Source organism: Periplaneta americana, chromosome 6 (assembly GCF_040183065.1).
Source record: "Periplaneta americana isolate PAMFEO1 chromosome 6, P.americana_PAMFEO1_priV1, whole genome shotgun sequence".
Classification (NCBI taxonomy): domain Eukaryota; kingdom Metazoa; phylum Arthropoda; class Insecta; order Blattodea; family Blattidae; genus Periplaneta; species Periplaneta americana.
In genome coordinates this window covers 105860063-105881465 of record NC_091122.1, presented here as the reverse complement: position 1 = coordinate 105881465, position 21403 = coordinate 105860063, and the positions used below count along the sequence as shown (strand labels likewise).

Below are 21403 nucleotides of genomic sequence, written 5' to 3'. Positions count from 1 at the left end.
TTCGGATTTAGGCCAGTGCTCTACACTTCAGTTTTTCATCGGGAAAAAAAAAAAAAAAAAAAAAAAAAAAAATAACAACCGCAATAGGCCACAATAAAAATTGTTCAATGTGACTACCATTGGCATCTTCCAAGAAATTAATCTTGCATCCTCTTGAAAACTCCTGGAATGTTGTAGAACTCATCGCAATAGACAATCAAGGACACAATGCCTTCATTTCATCTTTCGTCTAGTGATGTGCATACTCCCACAGAAAGACCAATTTTACCAAAATAAAAAAGTCTGTAATTTTCAAAATACTGTTCCTTGAATATTACAACTATTTTTTCCCGATTACGTGATGAGGAATGAAGCTTATAAAGCGAAATCATACATGCACATTTCTTCAATAATGACTTTTCAGTAAAAATATCTTATGTCAAAAATGCATCACAGCTCAGTAATTAGGCTGTGCAGATCATAAGTTCCTACTCTCAAAATTTTTGTCTGAGTCCCCTCCAGAATCCCTATAATTTTTTCTGATTTAATTGTGGGACATCCTGTATATGCAACTATTCATCCCTACAACTTGGGGATACCAACATCAAAATAAGCATAAAATACTCTACTGATATATTTCATGTTATCAATTTCTCCCATGTAATAGTGGACCTCACATTATCATATAGGGTGCCAGTACTACATTCCTATGTACACCCTTTGACATGGAAATTGGTCACTGTTCAGAGACTAAGTCTCACCTCGAAATAGCTCGGGAATCATCATGTGCCATGCATTTACACGTGTGCATTTTACATAGAAAGATTTGAAGCCCAGTCTTTGTAGCGAGAAGAAAGGGCTCTATCGCAAAGCCATAAAGCTTTTGTAGAGAATATGTCACAATCTATAGGCTTAAATTAACACAACACACTTTTAAGTCTATTATTCTAATTTAAACTTATCCTACATTGTTTTGCTTATTCATTATTATGAAACTGTGCCTACTACTCTCTCTATCTTAATGCTATCCATAATACTGTCAACCTCTTTCTAACCTTTTCAAATTTCACTATGAAATATTTCTTGTCAAGAATTACCTTATGTAATGTGGACCTCATCATATTTGTCACTTCCTCCATCTGCTTCATTTTAATTTTCACTTATGTCACTGAATTTCACTGCACCTGATTTATCCTTATTCTTTTTCACTTCTTCTGCCTTTCTGCTTCCATTTATCACCCTCTTACTTATGATTACTTATTTCACATTATCTCTAACCCAATTCATTGGTAACAACCAGGTTTTATCTTCTCTCTATGCCCTTTTCCTCTCAATAACTCAAAAAACTCCTTTTATCTGAATTCACTTCTTTTACTCCTTCTGTTTTATTATCTTCATCTGCCCCTTTTCAAACGGTTCCACTATTCTATTTACAGTGCCACTTCCCTGCCTACAAACACACTTTCAACTTTTATTGTTCTAATCTTCCTTATTTATATTTATCACAAGACCTTTCTTCGTACTCCAATTCTCTCATCGGTAATTACTATAAACTAATTACGTCCACTTTCTTACAAATGGCTTTTAAAGAATCCGAAGGTTCATTGCCGCCTTCACATAAGCCCGCCATCAGTCCCTAACCTGTGCAAGATTAATTCACTCTCTGCCATCATATCCAACCTCCCTCAAATCCATTTTTATATTATCCTCCCATCTATGTCTTGACCTCTCCAAAGATCTTTTTCCCTCTGGCCTCCTAACTAACACTCTATATTTCTGGATTCATCCATACATGCTATATGCCCTGCCCATCCAAACGTCTGGATTTAATATTCCTAATTATGTCATGTGAATAACACAATGAGTACAGTTCTGCGTTGTGTAAACTTTCACCATTCTCCTGTAACTTCATCCTTCTTAGTCTCAAATATTTTCCTAAGCACCTTATTTTCGAACACCCTTAACACTCTCAAAGTGAGAGCCTAAGTTTCACAACCATACAGAACAATCGGTAATATAACTATTTTATGAATTCTAACTTTCAGGTTTTTTTTTTTTTTAGACAGACAGATAGATTTATTCGTTCCATAATATTCTTACATTTGCTTTATAGCACAGAATAAAGAACATGTCCAACTGAGGACCGTTTTTGCAAAACTTGCTAACTGAAAAAACTAAATTTTACAGGAGAGACAAAATACTATAGTAAGCAAGTTTTTGCTGCATCTCTCACTTATAGGAGAAAGCAAGTTTTGAAAAAACGATCACACTTTGACACACTACAATGAAGGGAAATAACCCAATTTTACTAAGACGCTTTGAACATCATGTAGAGGCCTGCCTTATGTTAACGAATCCACAAAAATCTCAATTTTGCAAATTTTGCAGTTAGCAAGTTTTGCAAAAATGGTCCTCAATTCTTATGTTTACCATATAAATGCAATACATATAAAATGCAAATATGAAATATGCACAGAATATAATACCTTAATAACAATAATATTTTATACAATGTAATATGTTTATCATTTAATAGTATTAAAATATTTACACAGTACTGTGAAATGTCAAGAATTCATTTACAGAATAGAAAGTGTCAGTCATTAAGTAATTTTTTAGTTTTACCTTAAATAATGCAGGGTTTTGGCTATGATTCTTAATGTCGTTGGGAAGACTATTGAACATTTTTATCACCATGTAACGTACTCCCCATTGATAGCATGATAAATTTGATGATGGTGTATGAAAATCATTCTTTCTGCGGGTATTTATACTATGTATGGCTGAATTAGTTGGAAAATGTTCTTTACATAAGAGCAAATTTATTATAGAGTATATGTACTGATTTGTTAAGGTCAGAATCTCTAATTTTTTTTTAAATAATCTACATTCTACATGATTCTCTGAGAGAGCAGACTGGATGACAAAAGCTTCTCAACCGAATAATAACAGGCATTTCCCATATTTATTCTGCGTTTAATTTCCTCCTGAGTGTCATTTATATTTGTTACTGTTGTTCCAAGATATTGGAACTTTTCCACTTTTTCAAAGGATAAATTTTCAATTTTTATATTTCCATTTCATACCATGTTCTCGTCACGAGACATAATCATATACTTTGTCTTTTCGGGATTTACTTCCAAACCTATCTCTTTACTTGCTTCAAGTAAAATTCCCGCGTTTTCCCTAATAGTTTGTGAATTTTCTCCCAACATTCACATCAATCGCATAGACAAGCAGCTGATATAACCCGTTACATCCACTAACAAACATAATACTTCAATTTAACTCATTCACAATTGACACTTTACTATTCCATACTTGATCATTTTAATCAGTTCTCTTCTATCGAACACTCTTTTATTACTAATAAAACTTATCACTTAGTGTTTCGTCACAATTGTAAGTTAGGATCGTTACTAGATCAGATTCTTCCATAGTTCACTTACCACTAATTCACACGTCTTTGTTTGCACTTCCTTGCTCATTTACCTATCTTATATTGTGTTCCTCTATCCTAGCTCTTCTACTCCCCATATTTTTCGCTTATTTTCACTGTCCTATCGTCTTCCTAAACATTTTACAAGATTCCTCTACTTTTTTATTTCCCAACATACTTAGCATTCTATCAATATCTCTCATGGCCGCTGGTCTTGGATGATGTCTAGTATTCTTCTTTGTTATACACTCGCCTTCTTCTTTCTTCTCTTCGTCACGCCCCTTTTCACAACTTACACTCAAGACTTGCACTCGAAAAAACTCTTTTCCTTTCACTCACCATATTCACCTTAAATAATTCGTCTATTTTTTCCCAATTCTGGCTTCCTCTCCTTCTCTTTACTTTAACTCGCTCATCTTTTCACATATTAAATCTTCCCTTGTCCTAACATTCGCATACTCCTTTGCAGCTATATCCTTTATGCCATTCTTCTTCTAAGTGTGTTTCTCTTTGTCTGCTAATTTAGTAAAATTCTTCTTGATGCTATGCTTCTCTCTTCCTGGTTCGATGTCTTCTTTCTGCGTGTGTCACCTTCTTGCTCCAACTTCTGATTTATCATTTTTTGTTCCATGACTTCCGTCATGCTTGAATTCTAACAGCTATTTCGCCCCTTTACTCGAAATTAAACTAAATCACTGCTTTTCCAACTTTACTTGACTTTCCACACTGTGTTTTGCAAACTTTTTATTCCCTTTAGTCTGGATCTTCCAAAGACATTCAATCTCTATACAGGGTGATTCACGAAAATTGTCCAGTATTCTAGGATGTGATTTCTGACATCATTCTGACGAAAAAAGGTCACATATACATATATCCGATTTTGAATAGTTTTGGATAAAATCACGTTTCTTTCTACAATAATATGCAATCTTGTGAACTTGTGTCTCTCTGGATGTCACCTGTGCTGTGAGTGTTACAGTACAGCTGATATAGGCGACACAAAGTCTCGTGACATCAGGGGTCAGGGTTAGAGATAACTCACACATCGCTTACATAAAGGCAGGCACACAGCAAAATCATCTGTAGTGGGTCACTGTCTGTCATCAGTGCATTGTGTTAACAAAAATAGCATTTCATTTTTCCAATATCGAGTACACAGATATAATTTATGTTGATAGCTTTTGTGACAGGAATGCTAATAATTCTGTGGACGAATATAGAAAAAGATTTCCGGATCGTATAACGCCGTCACGTGGTGTTTTCATTCGCACGTTTCAGTCACTGAGGGATACTGATTCTGTGTTGCAAAGGCATGAGTGTGCAGTTGCCGAGAATGAAACAGAATGCGAAAATATTCTTCATATGCTACAATGAAGCCCACGCACAAGTACCAGGAGCATATCCAGATGACTAGGTGTTTCTCAAAGTAAGGTGTGGAGAACACTGAATGATGAGGGAATATACTCCTATCATTTACAGCGAGTTCAGCATCTTCAGCCAGAGGACTATGCTAGACGAATGCAACTTTGTGCATGGATAAATGGTGATCTAGAGTAGCAACTGTTCATTTTGTTTAGTGACGAAGCTCAGTTTACCTGTGATGGAGTTTTCAATATGCATAATTCACATGTTTGATCACAGTAATTGTGAATCGTCACGATATTGTGGTATTAATTTCCAGCACTGCTTCAGTTGCAATGTGTAGTGTGGTTTGATTAACAATAATTTAATTGGTTCATACATTTTCGAGGGTCATCTTATGGGGCAAGTACTTGCAATTTTTGCATTATTGGAGGAAATACCATTGCATACACAAGGACTAAAGTATTTCCAGCATGATGGTGCGCCTCCTCACTTTTCACGGGAAGTGGTGAATTATTTAAACGAGAGATTCCAGGACATTGGATAGGTCATGGCGGTCCTTTTCCTTGGCCAGCTAGATATTCTGATTAGACTATTATTTGTGGGGATGGTTTAAAGATATTGTGTACAGTGTGAGAGTGAACATGCGAGAAGAATTGGTGCATTGTATCCACCTAGGATCCGAGGAGATTCATGGCGAACAACAGAAGTTAGGGAATGCGGTGTGCACAGTTCACAATCAGGCAGCTACGTGAATTGTTGCAGAAGGTGGGGGTCTTTGAAAACCGGCTTTAATACAGGTTTTTCAGGTAAGTAATAGCGTGAATGTTCTTTAATGAATTTATAATACACCCACTACCATTGTTGTAAATAATTTAAATGCTTAAACCTTCATAATATCTACGTTTATGTTTAGCATTCAGGAGGGCGTAACTCACTCAATTTAAAAAAAAAATATGACGTATGTTTATATGAACTTTTTTCATCAGAATGATGCCAAAAATCACATCCTAGAGTACTGCACAATCTTTGTGAATCACCCTGTATATTCTATATTAACTCCGATATTGTCTTTTGAAGTTGGTTGCTCTGTCCACCTGTCTTCATTCTCCTCTCCTGCCTTCGATTCCAGCTGTGCATTTCTCTGCCTGCCTCTAATGTTGCCCTGACACGTTATTTAATCCAAATTCCTGTTGATTTACGTTCTCCTGAGAAAACTCCATGTCATAGTTTCTCCCGTTGACTTTCAATTAAATTTATGTTCATAGACCTTAGCAAAATGACATTTAGTCCTTGCCAACTTCATGAATGGTAGCAGTAATTTGCCATGAACGGTAACAGTGATTTGCGTCTGCTTCTTGTTTCATAGTTTACGTCTTTTTTAACCCTTATTTTCGTTTTCTTTGATTTTCATATGTTACTTAAGATTACGAATCTTACTAAAATAGGTCTGTCTCTTCCTTTCTCCAGTTTGTAAGTCTGTTCAATGTGACTTACTCTCACATCGATACAAAAAATCGTATTGCACAAGTTGCATATAGTCTCATATATAAATATATATATATATATATATATATATATATATATATATATATATATGTATATACACATTTCGTATTCATCATCCTCTTGTTCTACTCCAAAAAATATTAAATTTCTTTTTCTTTGCTTATCTTCATAATACTTAATTTTTTCTTTATCAAATTGATCATTATCCCGTAGCAGATATTCAATCTTTGCACTGATGTCTTCCATTTTTAACTTCCAGCTTTCTGATGTTACATCCATTTGTTTCTTTGAGTTCACTCTTCTGTTCTGATTCTGTAATCCTTCACCCTCAACTTCACTTCTCCCATTCTCTATCACTTTTCCTTGTTGTAGAACTTTATCCATTTTATGTTGTGACTTCTACTTGACCACTAACTCGTAGAATGCCTGCCTCTCTACACTGATAAAATACTACTTATTAATCAATCATAAACTGAAAATCCATGTTTAGGTGCTTAATTCTTTTCGCCTTCTGGCACAAGATGTGATGAGGCTTCACATATGCAAGTTATCCAATTGACGTAGTCAGAGCGGTAGCAGTAGTGGGCTTTATGAATGTTCACCTCCTCATTACTTTTGAAAGTGGCTTCGTCAGTCCACAGAACGTTGCACTGGAAAGCACAGTTCTTATTCATGAATCAGTTGCAGAAATCAAGGCAATTCTGGAAGTCATTTTCCTCAAGATCTTCATGAAGATGGACGTGGTATGGATGGAAGTTCTTACTTACGGCTTTTAAGGAACCCGGAGGTTTATTGCTGCCCTCACATAAGCCCACCATCAGTCCCTATCCTGTGCAAGATTAATCCAGTCTCTATCATCATATCCCACCTCCCTCAAATCCATTTTAATATTATACTCTCATCTACGTCTCGGCCTACCTAAAGGTCTTTTTCCCTCCGGCCTCCCAATTAACACTCTATATGCATTTCTAGATTTCCCCATACGTGCTACAAGCCTTAACCATCTCAAACATCTGGATTTAATGTTCCTAATTATGTCAGTTGAACACAATGCGTGCAGTCCTGCGTTGTATAACTTTCTCCATTCTCCTGTAACTTCATCCCTCTTAGCCCAAAATGTTTTCCTAAGCACCTCATTCTCAAACACCCTTAACCTCTGTGGATGGAAGTTATCAATGAAAATTTTCCAACTGTCCAGTAATGTTCCTCTCACTATAAGGATAACAATGTGGCTTCAACAAGATGACTGTCTAGCTCACTTTTCAGTAATGGCTCAACAACTTTCTGACCAGTTATTTCCGGGATGGTGGATTGGACAAGGAGGACCGGTAGCTTAGCTGCTTCTATCTCCAGGCTTACCTCCAAATTACCTCTTTTTATGGGAACGAATTAAAGGAAGAATTAGAGCAGTCTATGAGACTCTCAGCAGTATTAAAGTCCTCTAAGCAATCCAGAACACAAGAAAGAGCCCACAGGGTGGTGGACATTGAGCACCTATAAAAAGTGTTGTGTAAGAATGTGTGTTCCCAATATCACAATAACTGAGATTGTTTTCTTTGATTGCAAATAAAGAATGAAAGTTATGAAAAAATAGTTTTAGTCAAAGTTGTTCCTGTTTAAAAATCCTATTCAAAGATACCTTACACGACCAATATTCTCATTTGAAAATTCAAAGTTGACTGTGGTCACCTCTACTTGCGATTTATCCTGGAAAATGGAAGTATCACCAGTCAATTCTCTAGACAGGTTTTGGTAACAAAATTTTCTTTCACGAACCTAGTGTCATGTAGTTTTCAAGAAAAAGGGTGATATGGGTGTTATGAATTAATGTTAAATGTGAGTTCTATTTGAAAGTGACAGTTCTGGACTTCATGGATCCGATGCACTGAGGCGTGATTATAGAACACATCTTGCAAAAAACAAAACTATTTTTTCTTTAACAACAAAATTTATAACTAACAAAATGTTAGCCATGGGCGATCCCCTCTCCAGATTCCTAGCTGAAATTTTCTTGCAAAACTTAGAAAATAACAATATCAAAAATATACAACACAACATAATTTCCTATTCTCGATACGTTGATTACACTTTAATAATATATGACTGCAACATTACACCTTTAGAAAATAGTAGTCAATACTTTCAATAACCTACCTACAGCGAAATCTGAAATTCACCTTTGAAGAGGAAAAAAAACAGATCAATAAATTTCCTTGATCTAACTATTACGATTAAACATTCTAAGTTCACATTCAAAATCTTCCGAAAACCTACAACTATAAATTACACAATACGTCAAATTTCATCATCCATTTTCTCACAAAATTAATAAATTTAGATACCTCATTGACAGAATAATACATACACAAGTAAAAAAATATATTATTACAAAACAGAACACAACTACATAACAAACTTAGCAACAGAAAATGACTCCGACAAAAAAAAAAAATTCACAAAACACCATAAACAAACGTATCAGAGTACAACAATAAAATCTAAAAACATGGGCAACCAAGACATATATTGGTAAAATAAATAATACTTTAAGCAGGTTCTTTAAGAAAGAGAACATAATGTAGTGCACAAAACAAATAATAAATTGAACAATATTATTTCAAATAGATTGTGAAGGGAAATGGTCACTTGAAAAGTGGGATATACATACATCACTGGTGCAATCAAAACTACTCCAATTGAAGCCATGCAAATAATCACATCTAATAAACCAGTTGTAACAGATCTTGAAACACAAGCCCTTTTAACCTATGAAAAATTAAGAAGGCTTCCAAATTGGGATAAATGGAGTAAATACAAAGATTCTAAATTTACATTGAGGACCCAAAAAGGCTACATACAAGAGGTAGAAAAGCTTAAACAAAATCTAGAAATACCAAGTGAAAAGGAAAATTTGCTGTCTCGATATAATCCACTTAATAACTTCAAAGTAGATTGCTGCCTTGATCTTGATGAAGTCTTCAACAAAAAAGATATAAATCCAGAAATAGCAAAAGCCATTGCCCTACAAACAATTAATAGAAAATATCCACAGAAGGACTGGTTGTACATTTACACTGATGGATCTCTCATGGATCAAAATGAAGGAGCTGGAGCAGGAGCTACTTGCCAATACTTTTCTCTTTATAAAAATGTTGGCAAGTACACAACAAATTTTGATGGCGAAGTTGAAGCCATTTATACATCACTTCAAAATGTATTTGTTTGGCTAAACCAGTGCAAAAACATAGTCATCCTGTCTGACTCCAAAGCTGCAATCCAGTCCATCAGCTCAACTACATCCCCTAAAATGGAAAAAGTAAAAGAAATTCATTGCATGGTAAAACAAATTCAAATGCTAAATAAAAAAGTGGTCTTCCAATGGATCCCGGCCCACTGCGGACTGAACGGTAACGAGAAAGCAGATATGTTAGCAAAGAAAGGAACTTATATCAACTTAAAAACAAATTTCAAGTTCCCATATGAATCAATAAAGTGAGTCATAAAAAGAATAAGTTACAGCGAACAGGCAAAACATCAAAATTCAAAATGGAAAGAATCATTCAAAGATCCAAAACTAATTCCTGATCTACCTCGAAAATCTGCCGTGGCCATGTTTAGATTGATTACTTGTCATGATTGCCTCAGTAAACACTTCCATCGTATTGGAGTATTGAATTCACCTAAATGCTTACTGTGCACCAGAGAAGAGGACATGGAGATGGAGCACCTGGCTAATTGTGAAACTCTTAGGACATTTGTGGACCTTCCATAAAAATATTGGGAAGCAAGAAGGATGATGACTTCACTGTTAAATCCAGAGCACGCACGCACGCGCGCGCGCGCGCGCGTACACGCACACGCACACGCACACGCACACACACACACTGAATTGCATGTACTGTAATAGAAAATATATTGAACAAACGGAAAGAAATTTTAATACAAGATATAAAGAACACATATCAGATTTTCGGAATAATCGAAACAAGTCTAAATTTGCAGCTCATCTAATTGAAACCGGACATGAACTAAATAATACTAATAATACCTTACAAATTTTAAAAACAGTCAATAATAACAGTATAATTAACACAACAGAGGAATACTATATTGAGAAAAATCACAATCAAAATATATCATTAGTCAACGAACAAATTTCAAATTATCAAAATCCACTATACTAATTATCCATGAAAAAACATTTATTGCCTAACCATGTCAGTCCAGCGACCAATCTCCCCTCCCCACTACATGTACGCTAACCTTGATATATAACTTCAATGCTCTAGTTAACAGGCAGCAATACTATGATCCACAATTCTTCTTGGCAGTAGCAAGTACAAATAAATATATCATAAGTAACATTTAGATTCAAAATCTTATAGATTCTCATAATGATACCAGAGGATCCGCCAAAATGAAGTATAAGCTTCACAAGGGGTCCATGACAATCAGAAGTTCGGAAACTCCAAGTAAAATTCGAAACAAAACAATAAATAATCGATATTTCTGGGAACTCAAATCTATAATACAGTATTTCACAGTATTCACTCACCAAACCACAGTTCGGACATTCTCCATGGATGTAACTGAAGCTCTTGGTACTTGTTGAGAGTGTCCGCAACCACTGAAACAAAGCCAGACAAAACGAAATTTTAATTACTTGATTATTAATATGTGTTTCTGGTCTAAGCCAACTACACTAAATCTGTGGTGTCAAGGCAGACATACGACAGTGAAATCACAGCTGAAATTTTAATTAAAACTAATTATTTCATTATGTACACACTTTAATTGCACTCAAGACTGATTCTGCTATGTGAACAGGCATGCAGGCAACCAAATATCACTTAAAATCTTAATAGAGCAACAGGCAAACGTGACAGTCTTAATCAATATTACAATTCTCTTATTCCTGTACTGTTAATCTTAAAACAAAATTAACATCACCGCCTTATCTGTTACAGAAATGAAAAGAATAAATATTCATTCAACAACCAACAATTTAGCTTACCGTCTCACAACATATTTACTAGTATGTTACTAGGCAGCATTTTAAAACTTATAAAACTATAAACCTCAGATTTATCTAAAAAAATCAGCAAATTCAGTACAGCTCATCTCCTAACTTTCTAGAATTAATATTAGATAAAAAAAACTTATGAGGCATTCCACGTCAAATGGAACACTTTTTGGGGAAAGTGAATGCACCATTTTATTCTCGTAATATTTTTAGTGCAGTCTATAGGGGTAAATATGAGTTAAACAATTATTTTTCTTTTGTTAATTGACTGACAAAAGTGAGGCTATTTGGCACGCATGTTTTCAGTTATTTTTAAATAACTCAACAAGTTTTTATCATAGGAAATTGAATTTCGGCTCAAATGAAAGACAATTAAATTATCTTTCATTCAGTATCAGTTTATTTTTCTTCAAAACCTAAACCTACCAATTAATTACAAAAAATGAAAAAAAAAAAAAAAAAAAAGTTTAATCTCAATTATGACTCATTACATACCAAACTTCGGCATTCTTATTATTACCAAAGAATGTCCTTTAAATTCCCTACAAGTATCAAAAAGTCTCAGGATGGAGAAGCGTGGAAATTTAAGTAAATATTTATTTTATCTTAGCGATGCAGCTGTAGGCTACTTTCATCCCTTCTGGCATGTACTTATCTGATCTCGTTGCGTAGTGAGTGTTAGCAAATACCCTGAAGGACAAAGAGAGGGTAGTATTTGATAAACTGTTTCTACCAATAATTTAGTGCGAGATTTGTGCGTGCATGAAGCTATATGTGATATTCTTCCATTGAACATTTAATTTACATTCCAGTAGTGTGTCATGAATTGCTTTGGGATAAGCAATTGTCTGTATGTAGACAGTAAGAGTCGAACTATTGCCCAGATGTTCCATGGATACAGGAGGTGCTTACTTAAATGTGATGTCACCATATGCCACTGTTTCATTCCATACAAGATGACTCCACATTAAAAAAATAACGCAAAATTCTTCCATGCCCCAATCCTTAACGGTCCTATGTTTCCATCTCCTGTGTTGAGTTACGTTCAGGGTTTGAAACGGATATTTTTACGAACTGCTATGCTTCGTTATTTTCGTGGACACAGTGCCGTTGATGATGACGGAATTAATGATGGTGAGTATTACCATGAAATATAGCCTATACACCCATCAATTAATATAAAAGTTTCGGACACATATCTTCGGAATGTTCATCCTTTTATTCAGACAGAAACCACAATCAATAGTCACTTCATTCAGGCGAAATAAACATAACAGTAGAACCCTTTTTAAAGGGGTGGAGCCACTCCAGATGTGATTTTTCAGATGACCGATGATAAATATTTTCGGTCAAGTGAGAAGGAAAAGAGATTTTTGGCAACATTTTGAAGTTTAATCCTGTCTCATCTGCGTTGAAAATCTGGTCCTTGGTTAATCTTTGTGTAAAATCTAAAAAATTTCTCCCCACTGAGGTGTAGCGAACTTATCCCATAGAGTAAAGAGGGGTAATTTGAATAATTTCAGACATTTGAACATTTTTCTGGGAATATACCCACATTATCCCTAATATTAATATGAACTGTTGTACTTACATGTTTAAAGAAGTAATAGAAATGTTATAAAATGAAAATAACTGTGATTTACCCGCAAAGTTGTACAGGATTAAAAAAAAATGTGAGTTAATTTCGATATATATTGTGGGACTATATGAATAATACGACATAAAATTATAAAATGTTATTTTCAAAATCAGTTTTACTTCAATAATGCATAAGTACCTTCAAATATAATTAATCAGGCCTAATCATACACAATAATGAACAGCAAACAAACAAAAAAATTCTCTTTTTTTGTCAATGTACCGAAATGTTCTACACATACCGACAGCAAACGAACTGCTTTCTTCCTTCCACATTTCCAGTCATCTTCATTGCTCTCATGCCCTCAATCATCGTCACTGGATTATTCTGTCACAAGCTTCCTTATTCACATTCTCTTGAAAGTGCTCGGTTCTGATCATTATTTTTTTTGTCTAAGATTTTTTTTTCTTTCATTCTATCTTGAAAATAAAGACTGAGTAATAAATAACTGATTACAAATTACTAACAGTGTTGTATTGTATGTTATTCAAATTGCCCTGTGAAAGACTATTCAAATTTCCCCGCTCGTCGACAAAACAGAATTTGATCATAGCACAAAGCTCACATATTAGAATGTGACATAAACTCGGGCTACCAACTGCTAAGACATCCAAGAAATGCTTACAGGTTAAAGTAAGTGTACTACATTATCACAGATTTGATAAAATCTTAAGTAAATGAAGTAAAATATTACAAGCTGCCAATGGATAGGGATTTCGCTACACACCTTTCAACAGAAAAAAAAATCTATAGATTTCCAGTTCAGCTTGAAGGATCTGATTTATTGAGAAAGAGAGAGTTCAAAAAGACCACCTTCTTTTCACTATCTATCACTTTTCAACATGGCGTCATGTGTTTTGTCTTAATGCTGCCAAAACCTTAGCATTATCCATATTTCCCCATTATTCAAATTACCCTTCTTTATCTGTTTTTAAATGTCCAACCAGCCAGAACTAGCACAGAAATTTTTACTGTCTTCCCTCAACATTTCAGCAAATAATCTAACCTTCTCTTGAATTACTGACCCTGACAGTGGCATTCCCTTCGCATATTGCTGCTTAAACCAAGAAACACAGCCTCATTTAATTTTTCGAATTGAGTTTCTTTCATTGTTTTCCAATTTGGTATTTTGCAGGAATGTTCCTAATGTTTGGATTTACATTTAACCCAGAGATGGTTGATACTCCTACTCCATTTCGCAAGATTGCGCCACTTTCCACACGTCTTAGGCTTCTAACTTATCCTTTATGGATACAACAACATGTTTTCTTTTACTTGACATAGCACTTGTGGAACTATAAAATAACACGTATTGATAACGCGATAACTGCAACACAACTAAAATGAATAAGAAATTGGACACAAATTCCACAATTTGGGACATCTGGCCGAAATCTACAGCTGACCACTAGGATCCAGAATACAACGCTGAGGTTAAATTAAAAATACAATATGATTGCGGAGAGAATATGGAACAATGATAAATTTAAAAATAAAGTACAATTTGATTTCGGAGAAACATGAGATAAAAATACATTGAAGAGTAACGAAATGAAGTAAAAAAAAAAAAATACATAGTATTATACAAGTGATTGTGTAAAATGAATAATGAGTCTCTCAATACCATTAGACAAATTTTGTTAATGTCCTCATTAGAAAATTTAAGAGAAAGGAGAATGGTTTTGGTTAACTTAAATGAAGTTCCCCTAGCGCCAAAAAGAAGTCCTTTCCCTTCCCATGTATTAATATTCATTTTGTATCTCTCACTGAAGTGAGAAATACATGGGTTGTAAATAGACTTCTTTTCATCGTTAACGTTATTGGCTTGTAGATCATCCTTCTCAAAATGAACAGTGGGGTCAAGAATGAGGCTTCTTTGATTCCGGCTATCGATGGCTATAATGTCTGCTCTTCTCATTGACCCATTCTCAGCCAAGCAGTGCACTTCTTCGTAAACCTCCCACTTTGCCTTCCGCAGAGTGGTTGCGATGGAGCTTCTCACTTTATGGTGGCAATTGTTCCTCAGTAGTTCTTCTTTAGGGCAATAACCCAAAACATGCCCAAGGGTTTCTACTTCGCTGCATCCTGGATGACGACAGTTTTGATCTTGAAAGGAATGACCTGGCACCTATCGTACTGCTGCGATGTTTGTGGACATCTTTATGGCATTGGTCCAGTCTGAGGATGATATCCCTCTTCTATTACTAATCCAAGAGTTGTTTTTTGGATCTTCACTGTAAGTTACCACTCCTTTGCCTTTTTGTGGAAGACGACACCAATTATTAAACGACCTCTGCAGTAACTCAGATCTTAAACTTCGGCCTGTCATTGAATGTGCTTCTGCGTTGTTGGGAATGTTTAATTGTGAAAGAGCTTCTTGTTTTTCAGTTTCAAGATTCCTGCAGAAATGGAGATGTTCGTCATTTATTTTTAAAAGACTTCTGGCAATGTTATAGTGTTGGAGGTGTACTTCCCATTCAGCATTAAATAAACCAAGGCCACGAAGATTCTTCAGAGCATATAGCATGTCATTCGGACAATCGTGTGGTAAACCCACAATTTCCTTAGCATCTGTCTGGAAAATTTTATCAATATCGTGTAAGAAAGATTTTGGAATCTTATTCAGTGGTGTACTTTGGAGCAAATAAATGATCTTAGGCCATATATACTGATTCATAATATTCAGTTTTTGATCAGTTTTAGTAAATTAGTGGTGGTTAACTTGTCAATATCTTTACCAAAAGTTCGAATAATACTTGGTTGATCAAATACAATTTCTGCAGAAAATGTAATTCCCAAATATTTGACGATTTCACCCGGTCCAATAGAATTAATTATATTTCCACAATTCAAAGTGATAGTGTCTTGGCTGAGATTGCCATTTTTAATGTTAATGAGACTACATTTTTGAGGGTTAATATTCAACCCAATTTTTGATAAATTTTGAATCGTCAAATCCATTAATATACTAGAAACTGACTCAAGGTCCTTACTAATGAGGGCCAAAACATCGGCAAAGGCAAGAATTGAGACAGGGCTAACGGTAGGAGATAACTGGTAACCATATTCTTGGGCTATTTCAGATTCAGTTAATTCTTTAAGAATATTATCAATAGCCAAGTTGAAGAGAACCGGGGATAAAGGAGAACCCTGAGCTACTCCTTTATTAAGGTGTATGTCACCACTTTTATTTAAGCCTGTTTCTATTTTGATAATGTTATCTTCTATTACATTAATAATTAAGTCTCTGAGATTGTTTGGCATATCCACATGATAGAGAGATCGTTTTAAATGCTCATGTCCTATATTATCATAGGCTTTACTTATATCAAGGAAAGCTACGCAACAGTTCTTCTTCCCCAATTTTGCATCCTGAAGACACCCGTTGATAACTGATAAATTTATATGAGTGCCAGGTATAGATATAAACCCCTGTTGCTGATTTGCATACACCATAACCCTGTAATTCCCTGGTAGGTGGGAGGAAAGGGGGGCAAAAAGAAAGTCTCACTTAACGGGACTGGCCGCAAAACTATACTATACAAAACAAGTGTTTGGGGGATGGAGGTGGAAAACAGATATAGCATTGCTGTGAGGACACTGACATTTAAATTTGGCCATGGTATAGCGGATGAACAAAACAATGGCTTTTTTTTTTGCGGAAAACAGATATAGCATTGCTGTGAGGACACTGACATTTAAATTTGGCCATGGTATAGCGGATGAACAAAACAATGGCTTTTTTTTTTTGCGGAAAACAGATATAGCATTGCTGTGAGGACACTGACATTTAAATTTGGCCATGGTATAGCGGATGAACAAAACAATGGCTTTTTTTTTTTTTTGCGACGTTGTTTTGGATAAGACAGATTTCGGTTAAGAGGCATTTTACTGTATAAGTATATGTATTGAAAATAAAAGCACATATGTTTAATAATTATTTACTTCGACACATATATTATTACTGACAACAGAAAATGACTTCCAGCCTACAATTTATAACTGCAAACCTTGTTTCGAATCTTTGAAATGGATACTCAGATCGCAGTTTAAGCAATAAGAAATTAGACCCTGCCCGAGCAGTGACTTATGACATTAGCTCAATATGAAGTGACATACACACGCGCACACACATACACACACACCCGCGCAAGCGCAACAAAAATTACCTTCTTTCTATGGTAAGTACAAAGTTTTTTTATTATTTTTTCTCATAAGAACTCTAAACCTATTACTTCTTCGCAGTATCACATTACTTTCACTTTATTTCTTGTAAATACCAGTACTATTTATTAAACAATATATTATAGTAGATTATGTTTAAAGAGCATACATAATTAAACTCATGTTTTAATTAGATGAATGCAAATGCATTTTTCCAAAGATGTACACACTTTATTACTTGCCAAATGGTCATAAAGTATTTTATGGGCCATACATGGCTCACAGGTCGAATCTTCTTCATTCCTGCTCTATAATACTGACCTCAAACAAACAAACTGTATGGTACACGGTGCCACACTTCTCATTATCACAAACTCGCGATGGTAGATCTCCTTCAAGACGGGTCAAAAAGCAGATGGCACATTCTCCTTGATGCACTAGATCCTGCGACTCTTCTGTAACATCTGGTGCAGCAGGGAAATCTGATAGCCCTAGCAACCATTTCAACTTGTCCACAAGCCCACCAGAGTTAGGCCACAACTGTTAGAAAGAGGAAAGAATGGTAACAGTGCTCAAATTAAACATTTCCTCTAATGTTCTCAACAGATCATACAAGTTGGTTTACTATATTATATATATTGATTGTAATTAAGGTTTCTCAGTTTTTGTTATCAAAATCATTTTCATCTCCTTCAGCATTCATATTATGGGTTCAATTATTTTTATTTAGTATGGTGTTACATGAAGTGAAAGCAAACTGAACAATGACAGCCCATACATAATAAGAGTCAATAAGTCATGACGTGACGGTCATGTGGTCTGTTGTGTAGTGTATCTCAGAATTCACTATATGCCTAAATACTGTTAACGAACAACATGTGATTAGTCTACATGCATGGTTTGTGAAAAATATTACCCCATATGAAACAATGGTGGAAGGAATGGTGAATGGGGAAAAAGTTCGGGGCAGAAGAATATATCAGATGATAGACAACATTAAGCTATGTGGATTGCATGCAAAGACTAAGAGGAAGGTGGAAAATAGGCAAGATTGAAAAACGCTGGGTTTGCAGTCAAAGACCTGCTGTTGGGCAAAAAACTATGAATGAATGTATGAATATGAAGCACCTTATGTCGAGAGCTTTATGTCCATCACATCAGCTTTGAACAGCACAAAAATATAAACTTTTTTTTTTTGTTAGGCCTATGCATAATGGTAACCAAAACTGGAAATGTTCCAATGAATGAATAGCTGAGCAAAAAACGTTGCAAGAACAGAAAAAAACACTTGATGCTTAGTGTTGTAACGTTTTCCAACAACCTCCTAGATTCTGCAGGTCTTCTGTCTTGATGTTGGATAGAGTTTCAGTCGATGATGTATTGCATTATTACCGTATCTGTGATATCTGCTTGGTAGGTAAATTCAATCAATACAAACGCATCTGATTGGAAATAAATTTGTTTCAGCTTGGTAAGTGGCTCTGGATTAGTATATTATAAATATTGTGAATGTCATTTATTGTAGTGGAATTTATGAGAGTTGTTTTGGTCCTCGATGTTTGTATTTTCTGTTTATGTCATATCTACCAAGAGAATGTATTAGTTTGTTGTTATTGAGTGCTGCCTTGTGATAGAGTTTATATATAATTTTTTGTATTTATTCATGAAGATATTCTACTTGGAGATCATCATGAAGTTGCTTGGTACTTATTTCCCAACCACTGCCATGAATTGTTTTCAGTATCTTGTTTTGGATAACTTGTATCTTCTTCATAACTGATTTGCTAGCATAGGCCCAAGCTGGTGCTGCGTATATTATCATACTTCGAATTAAGGCCTTTATATGCAATTTGGTTTTATATTTAATGCTGGTGTTTTAAATAGTGGGTATAATTGAAGAAATCATCCCATGGCCTTTCCTGTTATCTGAGTGACATGTTCGTTCCAGATAAGTGTTTTGTCCATGGTTATGCCAAAATATCTGATTTTGGGAGTCCAGTTGATGTACATGTTGAATTGTTGAAGTTGGGTCCTGGGTTGGGCTTGTTGCTTTTGAAATATATATACGTGTGTGTGTGTGTGTGTCTAATGCCTACCCACTTCACTCTGCGTGATTCGGGTTCTGTATACTGTGAATAGGTGGCAGGACTGTGACCCATTTTCAAATTGCACACCACTTCGGTGGGGCACGTTATGCATGATGTGTATCTGTGAAGAGTTATGTCATGTACTAGGGTGAGTGTATGTTAAAGGAGCAGTCCACGATAAAATTAAGTTGGCTTTAATCAAACACGTTTTTCAATCTAAGTAGAATGTAATTTGCCGCATGTCAATGCGAGGCATGGTTCTTGAGTTACTGACTCCGCACAAATACTTATGACGTCACAGCCACTGAACTGGTGTGATTGCATAGTAGACCGAGAACATCGGCGAGTGCAGCGCAGTGCTTTGTATTAAAATTAATAATCTTCTCTCGCCGTAGTAAAACGTGAACAGAATTTCGGACTTAGTTATGATTGTGTGAAGCCATGTTTTGCTTTTCATTTAATCATAAAACCAGCACCTACCAATGTTGTGGTTTTATGTAGACGTATTTTCTTTTATATGAACGATTTTGAACTACAGTAGACTAAACAGAAGAAATTGTATCATAATACAGTTTAAAATGCTGTGGTGTTGTGATTTTTCGTGTTCAGAGGGAACAACAAAAACAGAACATGAAGAAGGGGTATCATTTCATGTATTTCCGAACAGAGAAAAGTTACCGCAAAGATTTAAAACATGGGTGAAGAAAATCAATAGAAAAGGTTTTACACTATCGAAAACTACTGTTGTGTTTTCCAGTCATTTCCGTGAAACTGATTTTGAAGAATCGTCTTTACTAAAAAGACGTTTAATGAAAGACAATAGAACTCCTATGAAAATTAAGAAAACTTCTGTCCCATTCCTATTTTTGAAAGGAGAATCTCCCCAAGACAGTTCTGATCTACGCGCTCCTCTGCTTATAAATGAAATAAGGTCGTCGAAGAAGCAATAGCAAGTTGCAGTGATGCACCTATAGCTGAAAATATTGACGTGTGTGCAGTTCTCGATGAGGCTGAAAATTCACAGGAACCTAATATAAACAAAGCTGTGCAGTGAGAGGTAGGGTGCGAGACGCTAAGAAATGTGTGTGGTGAATCAGATGTGGGGGAGCCAGAAACTGACTTAGAGACATATTTTCAAATAAAAGAAGAAACTTCAAATTCTAATTCATCAGGTTCCGAGGACGCTGCACATAAACAGAAAGTAAATAGGGAGTCAAAAAGTGTGTTTTTTTTTGGGTCAGTGTTACAAATTTTGTTTTTCTTCTGCAATATTTGTCATTCCTCTTTTACAAATATTTGGTAGAAACAATAAGACCATTGCTGAAAGTTAATGCAGTGTGCCAGAATGCCCGTAATTGGGAGTGGAAGTCCGAACAGAGGTGAAGCATAGCAGTGAGTTCTGCATTATACTTGTGCGATATAAGATACAAATTGTTTGAAAAATTTTCAAAAACTTTACAACTATGTTTCATCGGCAAGACAACATTTTATAAAATAATTTCAAAATTCGTAGAACCAACAGTCAGATGTACTTATTTTCAGATTCATGAACAACTTATCAATTCCCTAAAAGATAAAAACGTGCGAATCGCGGTGATGGCCAATTTGACTCATGTAGTTACAGTGCAAAATATGTGACTTACAGTGTAATGGACCTCGATTCAGATAAGATTATAGACTTCGTAGTTCTGCAAAGAGGTCTAATTGTAGGCGAAGCAGCATGCGAAAAAGTTCTAGATTGCCTAAAAGAAAAAATCAACATTACCCTCTTTCTATCGGACCGCCATAGAGGAATTAGGAAATTGATAAGGACCAAATATGAATGGACAGGCTATCAATTTGACATTTGGCACATGGCAAAAAAGCTTAAAGCCGCCGCACAAATGTGGAAAGAGAGCATCATAAATCACCTATGTGGTCTTGTGCTACATGTAAAGGTGATTCTGACGACTTAGAAGACAGATTCATTTCTGTATTAAATCATGTTTGTAATATACACGAATGGGGAGAAACAGAGACATAATAAAAAATCTGCACACATTCACCCATACAATAGTGAGAGGGAATGGATCGAACCTGGATCCAGCAATTACAATGCTCTGAAAAAGTTGTATGTAACCCTGCCCTTTTGAAAGACCTAAATCAGACTAATGAATTTTGTCACACCAGCAAATATGAATCATACCATAACGAGAGATTGC

The 21403-nt window shown here is 35.3% G+C and overlaps 1 protein-coding gene across 6 annotated transcripts in view; it reads right to left on the bottom strand.

Annotated features, from left to right (window-relative positions):
- The window catches only part of Fancl (E3 ubiquitin-protein ligase Fancl), a 92137-nt gene that overhangs the window by 23329 nt on the left and 47405 nt on the right, over positions 1 to 21403 (bottom strand). For 5 of the 6 annotated variants that reach the window (XR_011332644.1, XR_011332645.1, XM_069828714.1 and 2 more), the window contains 2 exons: positions 17437 to 17655; positions 10845 to 10916 (listed from right to left, as the gene is read on the bottom strand). Coding sequence is in view for 4 of the 6 variants with exons in the window: in XM_069828714.1 (XP_069684815.1) it covers positions 10845 to 10916; positions 17437 to 17655 (291 nt within the window). In the remaining 2 variants the exon portion in view is untranslated. The remainder of the gene's footprint in view (positions 1 to 10844; positions 10917 to 17436; positions 17656 to 21403) is intronic. The other variant, XM_069828715.1, reaches the window with a different exon arrangement.